Source organism: Scyliorhinus canicula, chromosome 2 (genome assembly GCF_902713615.1).
Source record: "Scyliorhinus canicula chromosome 2, sScyCan1.1, whole genome shotgun sequence".
Classification (NCBI taxonomy): Eukaryota; Metazoa; Chordata; class Chondrichthyes; order Carcharhiniformes; family Scyliorhinidae; genus Scyliorhinus; species Scyliorhinus canicula.
In genome coordinates, this window is record NC_052147.1 from 281,587,049 (window position 1) to 281,600,743 (window position 13,695).

The 13,695-nt window shown below is 48.4% G+C and overlaps 1 protein-coding gene across 4 annotated transcripts in view; it reads right to left on the reverse strand.

Annotated features, from left to right (window-relative positions):
• slc4a3 (solute carrier family 4 member 3) overlaps positions 1-13,695 on the reverse strand; it is a 176,938-nt gene that overhangs the window by 16,422 nt on the left and 146,821 nt on the right. For all 4 annotated transcript variants that reach the window (XR_005459828.1, XM_038790157.1, XM_038790158.1 and 1 more), the window contains one exon: positions 8,716-8,885. Coding sequence is in view for 3 of the 4 variants with exons in the window: in XM_038790157.1 (XP_038646085.1) it covers positions 8,716-8,885 (170 nt within the window). In the remaining variant the exon portion in view is untranslated. The remainder of the gene's footprint in view (positions 1-8,715; positions 8,886-13,695) is intronic.

Sequence of the window (13,695 nt, forward strand, 5' to 3'; positions counted from 1 at the left end):
TTAAATTATGATCTGGTAAGAGGATGTTATTTGGTTGAAATTGTTTCTGAGTTGAATGTTGACTTTATATTGGGAAATGAAACAGAGGACAATGTGTTTTTTCCACAACCTCGGTCACAGTTCCAAAGATGTTCCTCGGAGTCAAATACTTGTGATTCAGTTGAGCCAAGGGTTGACCTCAAGGAAATACAGATATATTCACCTCAGAATGGATGGTACAGGGCTCTGCAGACTTGCCAAGAGAGGATTTGCAATAAGACCGAGGCTTCAGAAAGTGGCTTCAGAGAGTTAATAATACCTGACACCAAGCCAAAAGTGCTGGCCAGTGCTGGGACAGTGAACAAAAGGCCTCTTAAAACCCCAAACAGATTGGAATGAAGTGTTTTGCGACTTGAGTGAAAGGATCAAAGAATTGGAAAGAAAAATTAAAGGTCAGAGCGTGAAGTGGTCAACCTCACTCAAACTAGAATTAAATACGACGCGTTCAGAATGGGATCGGGGGAAACTGAATGACCTTAAAATGCTTAAAGATCAAGTGACGCAGGAATACCAAAGCCTTTTGTGTGAACATAAAAGGCACTTCAATAACATCCTTGAAATGGCTAAATGAACTGTTGATCAGAGGCAGATGAAGGAGCCACTTTGACCTTATTGTCTCAAAATGAGAATTTACCGTCAAGTTCTGAAAATGAGCTCAAAGGTGAAATTGCGGCTACAGCAAACATAAAAGGTGACAATTGGGCTAAGGGCTTAACTGAAACACTCTTTGCTGAGTTAAAACAACATACGTTGGAAGAAATATGCAAGTTCGGAGTTATGATTGTTCCACGATATTTAACTCCTGCTATTACATGTGCTTGCTTTTGTATTGGTTAAGCTTTTCTAAGTTTATAGTACAATATGTGTGATTGTGGAACATGTTTATCTGAATAATATGTATCAAGATATTTGCTTGGGGTGGCACAGTGGATAGAACTGGAACTACGGCGCTGAGGACCCAGGTTCGAATCCCGGCCCTGGGTCACTGTCCGTGCGGAGTTTGCAGATTCTCCCTATGTCAGCGTGGGTTTCACCCCCACAACCCAAAGATGTGCAGGGTATTTGGATCGGCCATGCTAAATTGCCCCTTAATTGGAAAAAAAATAATTGAGTACTCTAAATTTAAAAAAAAAGAAAGAAAAATATTTGTTGGACGATTATGATTCTCAGTATGTCTGTTAAGGAAATTGTAAAGCTATTGTGAAAAAACCTTCACTATGGCAAAGCTTTCTTTTTCCCAAGGGTCGATTGATACGAGATCCGACTTACCTTCTGTTGAGTGGGAGGTCGGGAATTTAAGTCCTAAGATGTTCCTGGATTTTTCACGCGTGCACAGACCTGGAATGGATGACGTTTTGGAGTTCTTTGGGTTGAGGACAAGTGTGCCTGTGGGTGAATGAAACAGCGTGGAAAACGCATCACGCGACTGGGGAGTGGAGCGCCAGACCGGAGATGAGTCCAATTTCATGTTGGGCGCCGTTGGAATAAACCCTTTGAAGCAGTGATGTTCCACTCAACTTGGCTAAAGAACTAAAGCTGGGCCTGTGAGTTGGTGCTGACTTGTAAATCCAGGGAAACGGAGTCTCGGAGGACAAGACTGAAATCCTGTCAGGTTTCAAAAGAGCGGCACGGTAGCACAGTGGTTAGCACTTTTGTTTCACAGCACCAGGGTCCCAGGTTCGATTCCCGGCTTGGGTCACTGTCTGTGTGGAGTCTGCACGTTCTCCCCGTGTCTGCGTGGGTTTCCTCCGGGTGCTCCGGTTTCCTCCCACAAATCCCGAAAGACGTGCTGTTAGGTGAATTGGACATTCTGAATTCTCCCTCTGTGTACCCGAACAGGCGCCGGAATGTGGCAACTAGGGGCTTTTCACAGTAACTTCATTGCAGTGTTAATATAAGCCTACTTGTGACAGTAAAGATTATTAAAAACTAAGGGACGCCATCATTAAAGCCATTCGGAGTCTGAGCGACCTTTGGAGAGAATTTCAAGGCCAGTTCTTTAAGGTTGAATACTGCAATCCCTCGTGGGAGAGACAGAGTTTCAACAAGATTGGTTAACTCAGGTGTGGGTGGGTTGCTGAGAAATCCGTGGGATCTGTCCTTTGCCATGCGCTGTGCAGTATGGCACACTCGGTCCCAGTTTAACCCCGGATGTTAGAGTGGAAGATCGATCTTCTAAATTGTTTCATCTGTTGGCCTTGTATAGCAAAGATTATTTTGTTTTTTTTTGTTTGTTCTGAGAGCTTTATGCTACCTTGGATCTCAAACTATCTCCACGTTGAACAGAAGGTTTATGGATCCTGAAGCCATAGCCCTACGCCTTACATAGAACAGTACAGCACAGAACAGGTCCTTCGGCCCTCAATGTTGTGCCGAGCCATGATCACCCTACTCAAACCCACGTATCCACACTATACCCGTAACCCAACAACCCCCCCCCCTTAACCTTACTTTTATTAGGACACTACGGGCAATTTAGCATGGCCAATCCACCTAACCCGCACATCTTTGGACTGTGGGAGGAAACCGGAGCACCCGGAGGAAACCCACGCACACAGGGGGAGGACGTGCAGACTCCACACAGACAGTGACCCAGCCGGGAATCGAACCTGGGACCCTGGAGCTGTGAAGCATTTATGCTAACCACCATGCTACCCTGCTGCCTTCTGGGAAATATGTCCAAGTTACAAGATACACTGTAGCCTGATGGGAAATGTGGCCAAATAACAAGATATTAAAAGAGGTCTGGAAAATTTATGGAAACACAGTTTCTTCAACAGGATGCTGGACATCCCGAACCCTCAATAATAATAATAATAATCGTTATTGTCACAAGTAGGCTTACATTAACACTGCAATGAAGTTACTGTGAAAATCCCCTAGACGCCACATTCCGGCACCTGTTCGGGTACACTGAGGGAGAATTCAGAATGGCCAATTCACCTAACAGCACGTCCTTCGGGACTTGTGGGAGGAAACCGCAGCACCCGGAGGGAACCCACGCAGACACGGGGAGAACGTGCAGACTCCGCACAGACAGTGGCCCGAGCCGCGAATCGAACCTGGGACCCTGGTCCTGTGAAGCAACAACGCTAACCACTGTGCTACCGTGCCACAATGGGAGATCATTAGCAGCTGTGTGACAAGACAAAAGATAACAGCCACGGGACAGCCAAAGCTGGGGGATGATTGAAACCAGGCGACTGGAGACATTGAAAAATGGGGCCACATCACCTTTGTAGTCACAGAAACTGTTAATCTGGAAGGTTTCATTGCAATATTGGAACAAATGGGTTCTGTTCACTGGACCCGTGAATAATCCTCTGCAGCCAGAGGGTAATACAATTGGCATCATCGCACCTTCGCGAAGCTCGGGGAAAGTGTACAAAGAAGCAGGGATTCAGGACTTCATCAGCGAAAACCCTGGAAACAACCATCGCAGAAGTGCACCCCGAGTTAATGGCTCGGTGAGCAGTAAAGTATCCTTCCAGAAAGCTTGGTCAACTGTTCTGGTAGGGCAGAACGGTAGCACAAGTGGATAGCACTGTGGCTTCACAGCGCCAGGGTCCCAGGTTCGATTCCCCGCTGGGTCACTGTCTGTGCGGAGTCTGCACGTTCTCCCCGTGTCTGCGTGGGTTTCCTCCGGGTTCTCCGGTTTCCTTCCACAGCCCAAAGACGTGCAGGTTAGGTGGATTGCCTATGCTAAATTACCCTTAGTGACCAAAAGGTTAGGAGGGGTTATTGGGTTACGGGGATAGGGTGGAAGTGAGGGCTTAAGTGGGTCGGTGCAGACTCGATGAGCCGAATGGCCTCCTTCTGCACTGTATGTTCTATGGTGTTCGAGTTTGATTTGTGAGTTGAGTAACATAGGGCGCGATTCTCCCAGACAGGGAGAAATCGTAAGGCTGGCGTCAAAACCGGGCGGGTTTGACGCCAGCCTCCCCCTCCCCGACCGGGAACCGATTCTGGTCCCCGGTCGGGGCTAGTATGCCGCGGCCGTGAACTCTGGCATCGCGGGCTTAACGAATTTCGTTAAGCCCGCTTGCCAGAGTTTGCGACGGCTGACGCGTCACATGACGTCAGCCGCGCATGCGCGGATTGAAAGACTCCAACCCGCGCATGCGCGGATGACGTCATCGCGCATTTGCGCGAAACCCGCGCATGCGTGGGCCGGGATGCCCCTCAGCCGCCCCGCGAAGTGATACAGTGGGAATCGGACCCGATCGCGGGCCCATGGCACCCTTGGCACGGCCGTGGTACTGCCGTGCCAATCGGTGCCATGGTTGCCAAGATCGGGACTTTACGGCCGTTTTTATGAACGGCCAGACCAGGTGTGTTTGCCGTTCGTAAAAACGGCCGTAAAGGGCTTGGAATTCGGCCCATCGGCCAGCTGTGAATCGCTGCTTGCCGTAAAAAAACGGCGGCAGCGATTCGTGTCGGGAGTCGGGCGTGGGGGGAGAATAGCGGGAGGGCGTCGGACTAGCGTGGCCGTAAAAATTTACGACCCCCGCTATTCTCCGCACCGTCGTAAGTGCGGAGAATTGCGCCCATAGAACATAGAACAGTACAGCACATTGTGATCATTGTGCCGAGCAATGATCACCCTACTCAAACCCACGTATCCACCCTATACCCGTAACCCAACAACTCCCCCCCTTAACCTTACTATTAGGACACTACGGGCAATTTAGCATGGCCAATCCACCTAACCCGCACATCTTTGGACTGTGGGAGGAAACCGGAGCACCCGGAGGAAACCCACGCAGACACGGGGAGGACGTACAGACTCCGCACAGAGAGTGACCCAGCCGGGAATCGAACCTGGGACCCTGGAGCTGTGAAGCATTTATGCTAACCACCATGCTACCGTGCTGCCCCTAACATTTATCATTTACGGAGTTAAAGTCTGTGTGACAGGTTTTTATCAAGGGTTAAGTATGACAATAATTAACTGCATAACTGTGACACATTTGATCCGAATAAAGTAACCTTGATTCAAGAAGAATTATGTAAGTAGCTTATGTGACATGTCAGTTGTGACCTTTCGTCACAACTTCGGCGTGTCTGCATCGACTCTCACAAACTTCTACGATGTGCCATAGAGAGCATCCTATCCGGCTGCATCACAGCCTGGTATGGCAACTGCTCGGCCCAAGTACGCAAGAAACTGCAGAGTGTGGTGAACTCAGCCCAAAATCATCACACCAGCTTGCCACCCTCCCATTGCCTCTGTCTACATCTCCCGCTGCCTCAGGAAGGCAGACAGCATTGTCAGATACCCCCTCACCCCCAGGCTTTGCCCTCTTCTCCACTGTTACCAGACTCCTAAACGACTCTCTGATGGACTGGCCTGATTAATACTACACTGATGCATGCTTCACCCGATGCCGGTGTCTAGGTATTTACAATGTGTACTTTGTGTTGCCCCATTACGTATTTTCTTTTCATGTACTAAATGGTCTGTTTGAGCTGCTCGCAGAAAAATACTTTTCACTGTAGCTCAGTACACGTGACAATTAACACACCCAAATCCAAACCCAGACCCTTCCATCAGGCATAAGATACAGAAGTTTGAAGACCTGCACATCCAGACATAGGAACAGCTTCTTCCCCACAGCTACTAGATTCCTCAACGACTCTCCCTTGGATTAATCTGTTCACTGTAAAAACACTATTCATGACGGGCAGCACGGTAGCATTGTGGTTAGCACAATTGCTTCACAGCTCCAGGGTCCCAGGTTCGATTCCCGGCTTGGGTCACTGTCTGTGCGGAGTCTGCACCTTCTCCCCGTGTGTGCGTGGGTTTCCTCCGGGTGCTCCGATTTCCTCCCACAGTCCAAAGATGTGCAGGTTAGACGGATTGGCCATGCTAAATTGCCCTTAGTGTCCAAAATTGTCCTTAGTGTTGGGTGGGGTTACTGGGTTGTGGGGATAGGGTGGAGGAGTGGGCTTGGGTAGGGTGCTCTTTCCAAGAGCCGGTGCAGACTCGATGGACCGAATGGCCTCCTTCTGCACTGTAAATTCTATGAAATGATGCCCTATGCTGCTCTTGCTCATATAGTTGCTATGTTTGGCCCCTGTTCCATACTGTCAACATTCATCAACAATCACTATTTGTTGATGTACCATTTGGCAATGTACTTTGTCGATTAATCTTTTGTCTACTATGCATGTACTGTGTACGTCACCTTGGCCGCAGCAAAGTACTTTTCACTGTACTTCGGTACATGTGACAATACTGTCATGTGAGAGTACCTTTAACAAATGGATGTTTAAGCAATGTACCTTTAAGAAATGGAGCAGCTCATATTACTGAAGTGATGTCAGAGTGTAGGTGGAGCTGGGTTTTTAGCTCAGCCATTTTGCAGTGTTTAGGTTTCAGTTTTGAGGAAAAGAGCTTGGGTGCGTCTGTGTTTGCAGTGAGCTGGATCTGCTGTGATCTCTGCCAGGAAAGAATATCTCTGAATCATTTGGGTGATTTAAACTCATAATAGTAATGTCTTTAACCTGATGTGTTTCTGTTTAAAGGTGTTAAGCCTTTTGGAGGTTTGAAGGAACATTTTGAGGGATTATTTAGTGTTGTATTATTTTGCGAGTTATCTTTGAAGTAAGGGGTGTTAAAAGGTTAAGTTGAATTCATGGAATAAACATTGTTTTGTGTTTAAAAACCCACGTGCCCATAATTGTAATACCACACCTGGAGAACAAGCCGTGTGCTTCAAAAGCAACAATACATTAAAGTGGGGGTTGGTTGAACTCCATGATACATTTTGGGGTTCTGAAAACACCTCTCCCATAACAATACATTCATTAATCAAGGGGAGGGGCAGCATACCAAAAACCTGAGGGTCTGGTCCATGATCATACCAAAGTGGGGACGTCACTAAAGGATATCGGATTGGAGAAGAAACAATTTAAAGGTAAATAGGGCAGACAGCCAGATAATGTTTCCACTCTTTGGGGAAACTGAGACTAGACAGCGCAGTCTAAATATTCGAGCCAGACATTTCAGGAGTGAAATTAGGAATCGCTTCTGCACACAGAGGGTCGCAGAGTTTGGAAATCTCTTCCGCAAATGGCAATCGATGCTCAATCAATTGTTAATTTTAAATCTGAGCTTGATAAGGGACGATGGACAAAGGTAGGTGGAGTTATAGCTCAGATCAGCCATAACCTTACTGAATGGTTGGATGGGTTGGTGGAGTTGGATGATTTCCCTCTGATGCCATGTTCTTATGGAATTTTGGTCTTTATCTCAAAAGGGTTCAAGAATACAAAGGGGTAGATGTTACGCCACAGTTGTACAAAACTCTTAAGAGCTGTGGCACATGACCCCAGGTTTGATTCCCGATTTGTGCTGATTGGAACTGCCTCCATGTCCTGGGTTACAGAAGGGAGGAAAATGAGTGAGGGATCATGAGAAATAGAAGCAAAAGTAGACAACATGATCAATTCCCGCCTGCTACCACCACTCAATACGTTCCTCGGCTTCAACTCCACTTTCCCAGCCACTCCCTCGATTCTCTGATAGACCAAACCCCTGTCTGTCCTAACCTTAAATATATTCAACGGTGGAACATCTGAAACTCTCTGGTGTACAGAATTCCAAATATTTACAGCTTTTTTAGTGAAGAAATTTCTCTTAATTGAAGGGCTAAATTACCCCGAGACTGTGCCTCCCTGTGTTTTAGGTTCCTTAACTAACAGGAACCAGCTCCCAGCGTCTGACCCTGCCCTTTCAAGCCCCTTCAGAATCTTGTATGCTACAACGAGATCACCTCTCATTCTTCCAAGCTCTGGAGAATATGGACCCAATTTCTTCATCCCAGGAAACAATCCAGCGAACCTTCACTGTACCGCTTCCTTTACAACAACATTGGGCTGGATTCTCCGCAGCCCTGCGCCAAGGGGGGGGGGGGGGGGGGGGGGGGGATCCACTTTCATGCTGAAATCGGGCCCGCTGGCGGTCCGGCAAGTCTCCGGGACCCCAGAATCGGGGTGATCGCGGAGTACGCCGTGCGGCTGGAGGCCCATTGACAGAGGCCAGCCCAGCAATCCTCCGCTCCCGACTGGCCGAGTTCCTGATGGCGTGGAACTGACCACCTATCGGCGCTCGGGATGCTGCGGACCCTGGTGGGGGGATGGGCCGGGGGTTAGATCCGCACGGTTAGATGCTCGGACACGTGGCTGATCGGGGGGGGGGGCGGGGGGGGGGTCTAATTTTTGTGACTGACGGCTTGAGTCCGCCACGGAGCTCGGCACGGCCGCTGGAGACAGCAGCATTGCGCATGCCCGGAGTCCGAACCGGGTGCCTGTATCCGCAGCTAAAGCTGCGAGAATCACTCCGGGTCCTTGCTAGCCCCCTGCAGGGCATTCAATTAGCTGATCTTTTTTCCAGGAATCTCAGGAGTAAAACCCCAGCGTCCCATTTTGGGAGAATCCAGCCCATTCTTCCTTGGATGGGAAGACCAAAATGCAACTGCTCCTGATCTCTGCTGTAAAGTGGGGGGGAGTCATTGGGTGAGGCTGAGATTGGTTTCCCGCAGTTGAACATCCTGCCAGCAACCACCAGCTGTGGCCACGGCAAAGTAACAATCTTATAACCCAATGTTGGAGTGCGCGCCGTCGAGGGGAGGAGAGCAAACTCGGGAAACAAGTATAAAGAAAGCCACTCACTTTTGTCACGTAGATGTGATCTGGGTGGTGTTTGGGCGGGATGAAAATCAGCAGCAGGCGTTCATACAGCTGGATTCCTGTTAGCGATGTCACGCCCATGTACAGGAAGATTCCAAACAAAACTGGCATTGGAATCAACTGGAGAGCCCGACTCATAACCACGGAGAGACCTGGAGAAAAGAAGTGACAGAAACACAACATCAGCGAGGGCTCAGATTGTCAACAATCCCCACCATTATTGTCCATTCTTTTCTTTCATTTATTAATTCATGGGGTTATGGTTAAATCAGCATTTATTACGCACCTCTAATTGCCCATGAGAAGGCGGGTGGTGGGCTGCCTTTGTGAGCCGCTAGTGTCTGTGTGCTGTAGGTACACCCACAGTGCTGTTAGGGAGGAAGTTCCAGGATTTTGCCCCCGCGACAGTGAAGGGGTGATTTGGTTCCAGGTCAGGATGATGAGTGGCTTGGAGGGGAACTTGCACAGTCGATGGTGTCTCCACGCCTCTGCGGTCCTAGTTGGTAGCCATCGGCGGTTTGGGAAGAGCCACTGAAGGAGCCTTGGTGATTTTGTCACGAGGTCCAAACGTACCTCACTGCTGAGCAAGGGCCAGGAACTGCAGGTCTCCGCATACCCTCAGAGATTCTGTGCACGCGCAGTCTGGCGTTTGGAGCTCTTCGAGTTGAGGATAAGGGCCCAGTGTGTCTGCGTGAAGAGAGGGGGTTAAAGGCACAAAACGCCTCCCCCATCATGTGGCCGAGGAGCGGGGCTCCACACGGGAGAAGGGTCCCAAGCAGGGGACACGGTGAGGTCCCAGAGAAAGAGGGCTGGTAGGAACCACAGGAAGAGGAGCTGAGTAAAAGATTTAGGATGTATAGGATGGGGAAGGAAACTGCAGGGGATGGGTACAATCGAAATGTGGAGCTTTTTCAAGGAACAGCTACTGCGTGTCCTTGATAAGTATGTACCTGTCAGGCAGGGGGGAAGTTGTCGAGCAAGGGAACCGTGGTTTACTAAGGAAGTTGAAGCACTTGTCAAGAGGAAGAAGAAGGCTTATGTTAGGATGAGACATGAAGGCGCAGTTAGGGCACTTGAGAGTTACAAGTTAGCCAGGAAGGACCTAAAGGGAGAGTTAAGAAGAGCGAGGAGAGGACACGAAAAGTCGTTGGCGGATAGGATCAAGGAAAACCCTAAGGCTTTCTATAGGTATATCAGGAACAAAAGAATGACTCGAGTAAGATTAGGGCCAATCAAGGATAGTAGTGGAAAGTTGTGTGTGGAATCAGAGGAGATAGGGGAAGCGTTAAATGGATATTTTTCGTCAGTGTTTACACTGGAGAAAGACAATGTTGTCGAGGAGAACACTCAGGTTCAGTTGACCAGGCTAGATGGAATTGAGGTTCAAAAGGAGGAGGTGTTAGCAATTTTAGAAAATGTCAAAATAGATAAGTCCCCTGGGCCAGATGGGATTTATCCTAGGATTCTCTGGGAAGCCAGGGAGGAGATTGCAGAGCCTTTGTCCTTGATCTTTATGTCGTCTTTGTCGACAGGAATAGTGCCGGAAGACTGGAGGATAGCAAATGTTGTCCCCTTGTTCAAGAAGGGGAGTAGAGACAACCCTGGTAATTATAGACCTGTGAGCCTTACTTCGGTTGTGGGTAAAATGTTGGAAAAGGTTATAAGAGATAGGGTTTATAATCATCTTGAAAAGAACAAGTTGATTAGCGATAGTCAACACGGTTTTGTGAAGGGTAGGTCATGCCTCACAAACCTTATTGAGTTTTTTGAGAAGGTGATCAAACAGGTGGATGAGGGTAAAGCGGTTGATGTGGTGTATATGGATTTCAGTAAGGCGTTTGATAAGGTTCCCCACGGTAGGCTATTGCAGAAAATAAGGAAGTATGGGATTGAAGGTGATTTAGCGGTTTGGATCAGTAATTGGCTAGCTGAAAGAAGACAGAGGGTGGTGGTTGATGGCAAATGTTCATCCTGGAGTTCAGTTACTAGTGGTGTACCGCAAGGATCTGTTTTGGGGCCACTGCTGTTTGTCATTTTTATAAATGACCTGGAAGAGGGTGTAGAAGGATGGGTTAGTAAATTTGCAGATGACACGAAGGTCGGTGGAGTTGTGGATAGTGCTGAAGGATGTTATAGGATACAGAGGGACATAGATAAGCTGCAGAGCTGGGCTGAGAGGTGGCAGATGGAGTTTAATGCAGAAAAGTGTGAGGTGGTTCACTTTGGAAGGAGTAACAGGAATGCAGAGTACTGGGCTAATGGCAAGATTCTTGGTAGTGTAGATGAACAGAGAGATCTTGGCATCCAGGTACATAAATCCCATAAAGTTGCCACCCAGGTTAATAGGGCTGTTAAGAAGGCATATGGTGTGCTAGCCTTTATCAGTAGGGGGATTGAGTTTCGGAGCTACAAGGTCATGCTGCAGCTGTACATAACTCTGGTGCGGCCGCTCCTGGAGTACTGCGTGCAGTTCTGGTCACCACATTATAGGAAGGATGTGGAAGCTTTGGAAAGGGGTCAGAGGAGATTTACTAGGATGTTGCCTGGTATGGAGGGAAGGTCTTACGAGGAAAGGCTCAGGGACTTGAGGTTGTTTTCGTTAGAGAGGAGAAGGCTGAGAGGTGACTTAATAGAGACATATAAGATAGTCAGAGGGTTAGATAGGGTGGACAGTGAGAGTCTTTTTCCTCGGATGGTGATGACCAACACGAGGGGACATAGCTTTAAATTGAGGGGTGGTAGATATAGGACAGATGTCAGAGGCAGTTTCTTTACTCAGAGAGTAGTAGGGGTATGGAATGCCCTGCCTGCAACAGTAGTAGACTCGCCAACTTTAAGGGCATGTAAGTGGTCGCTGGATAGACCTATGGATGAAAATGAAATAGTGTAGGTCAGATAGGCTTCAGATGGTTTCACAGGTCGGCGCAACATCGAGGGCCGAAGGGCCCTTACTGCACTGTAATGTTCTATGTTCTAAAAGACTCCAAACAGTATATAGTTGGCAGCCTTAAAGTGGTGAGGGCTTGGAAGAAGCACTGGAGATCTCAGAGGGCAATAGGGGGTTGGTGGCTCCCCGCTGTGGATCATTGGGGCAAAGAAAGCCCCCTAGTATTGTGCTCAGTGTGGCTGAAGAGCTGATATTGGGCTTGCAAGTTGGTGCTAGAAGGCAGTCTGAGGGACCAAGGCTCAGGAGATGATCTTGAAACCCTGTGAGGAGAGCTGCCAATGAGGCAGACCAAGCCGCAGTGACTTTTGGAGAGAATATTCCAAGGTGAGATCTTCGAATGTGAAGACTGGAGTCCCTTTTAAGAGGGACAGAGTTTCACTGAGATTGGACAACTCACGGCATTTACTGACATCTGGGAGGGTCACTGGAAGATCTGTCGGATCTTCCGGGCACACATAGCACACTGGGCTAAATTGCTGGCTTTGAAAGTAGACCATGGCAGGCCAGCAGCGCGGGTTCGATTCCCGTAACAGCCTCTCCGAACAGGCGCCGGAATGTGGCGACTAGGGACTTTTCACAGTAACTTCATTGAAGTCTAATCGTGACAATAAGCAATTTCCATTTCCATTCCATCTGTCTTGGTCGCATTTGATATTCAATATGTGATGTGGGTATTACACCACAATTTCCCTGTTAATCCACATTTATATCATATCACACAGGCGGCAGACAAGGTGACAGTGGTTAGTACTGCTGCCTCACAGCGCCAGGGCCCTGGGTTCAATTCCAGCTTTGGGTGACTGTCTGTGAACTTTTTTTTAAATTTAGAGTACCCAATTCATTGTTTCCAATTAAGGGGCAATTTAGCGTGGCCAATCCACCTACCCAGCACATCTTTGGGTTGTGGGGGTGAAACCCACGCAAACACGGGGAGAATGTGCAAACTCCACACGGACAGTGACCCAGAGCCGGGATCGAACTTGGGACCTCAGCGCCGTGAGGCTGCAGTGCTAACCACTGCGCCACTGTGCTGCCCTGACTGTGTGAACTTTGCACGTTCTTCCCGCGTCTGTGTGGGTTTCCTCCCACAGTCCCCCAATGTGCAGGTTGTCATAATATACACCAGTATATCATGGTGCAGACACACACTGATGGACACACACAGGGACCAATCAACATGTACAAACACTGCAGCCAATCACCAGTTAGAATACACACACTATAAAGGCAGAGGGCACCACGGTTCCCGCTCATTCTGGGTGCTGCCTCTCAGTGTAACAGGAACTCATCCAGCCCAGCACGGACTCACACCACGTGCTGAGAGAATCAACTGGTTCGGACAAGGCTTAGGTCTCTAGTTTAAGTTAGCAACATTTAGACCCACAGTCATCGTGTGTTAGTTAGTTAGAAGCAGTTAATAAAATTGAGTTGAACCTTCATCAGTGTTGGAAGTATCGGTTCATCTCTCAAGTCTACACTAGCCAACACTTCACAGGTAAGGTGGATTGGCCATGCTAAATTGACCCTTAGTGTCCAAAAGAGTGTGGGGATAGGGTGGGGGGCATGGGCCTAGGTGGTATGTTCCTTCAGAGGGTCGGTCCAGACTCGATGGATTGGATTGGATTTGTTTATTGGCACGTGTACCGAGGTACAGTGAAAAGTATTTTTCTGCAAGCAGCTCAACAGATCATTCAGTACATGGAAGAAAAGGGAATTAAACAAAATTCAAGAAAATACATGAGAATTCATAATAGGGCAACACAAGATATACAATGTAACTACACAAGCATTGGCATCGGTTGAAGCATACAGGGTGTAGTGTTAATGAGGTCAGTCAACAAGAGGGTCATTTAGGCGTCTGGTAACAGCGGGGAAGAAGCTGTTTTTGAGTCTGTTCGTGCGTGTTCTCAGACTTCTGAATCTCCTGCCCGATGGAAAAAGTTGGAAAAGTGAGTAAGCCGGGTGGGAGGGATCCTTGATTATGCTGCCCGCTTTCCCCCGGCAGCGGGAGGTGT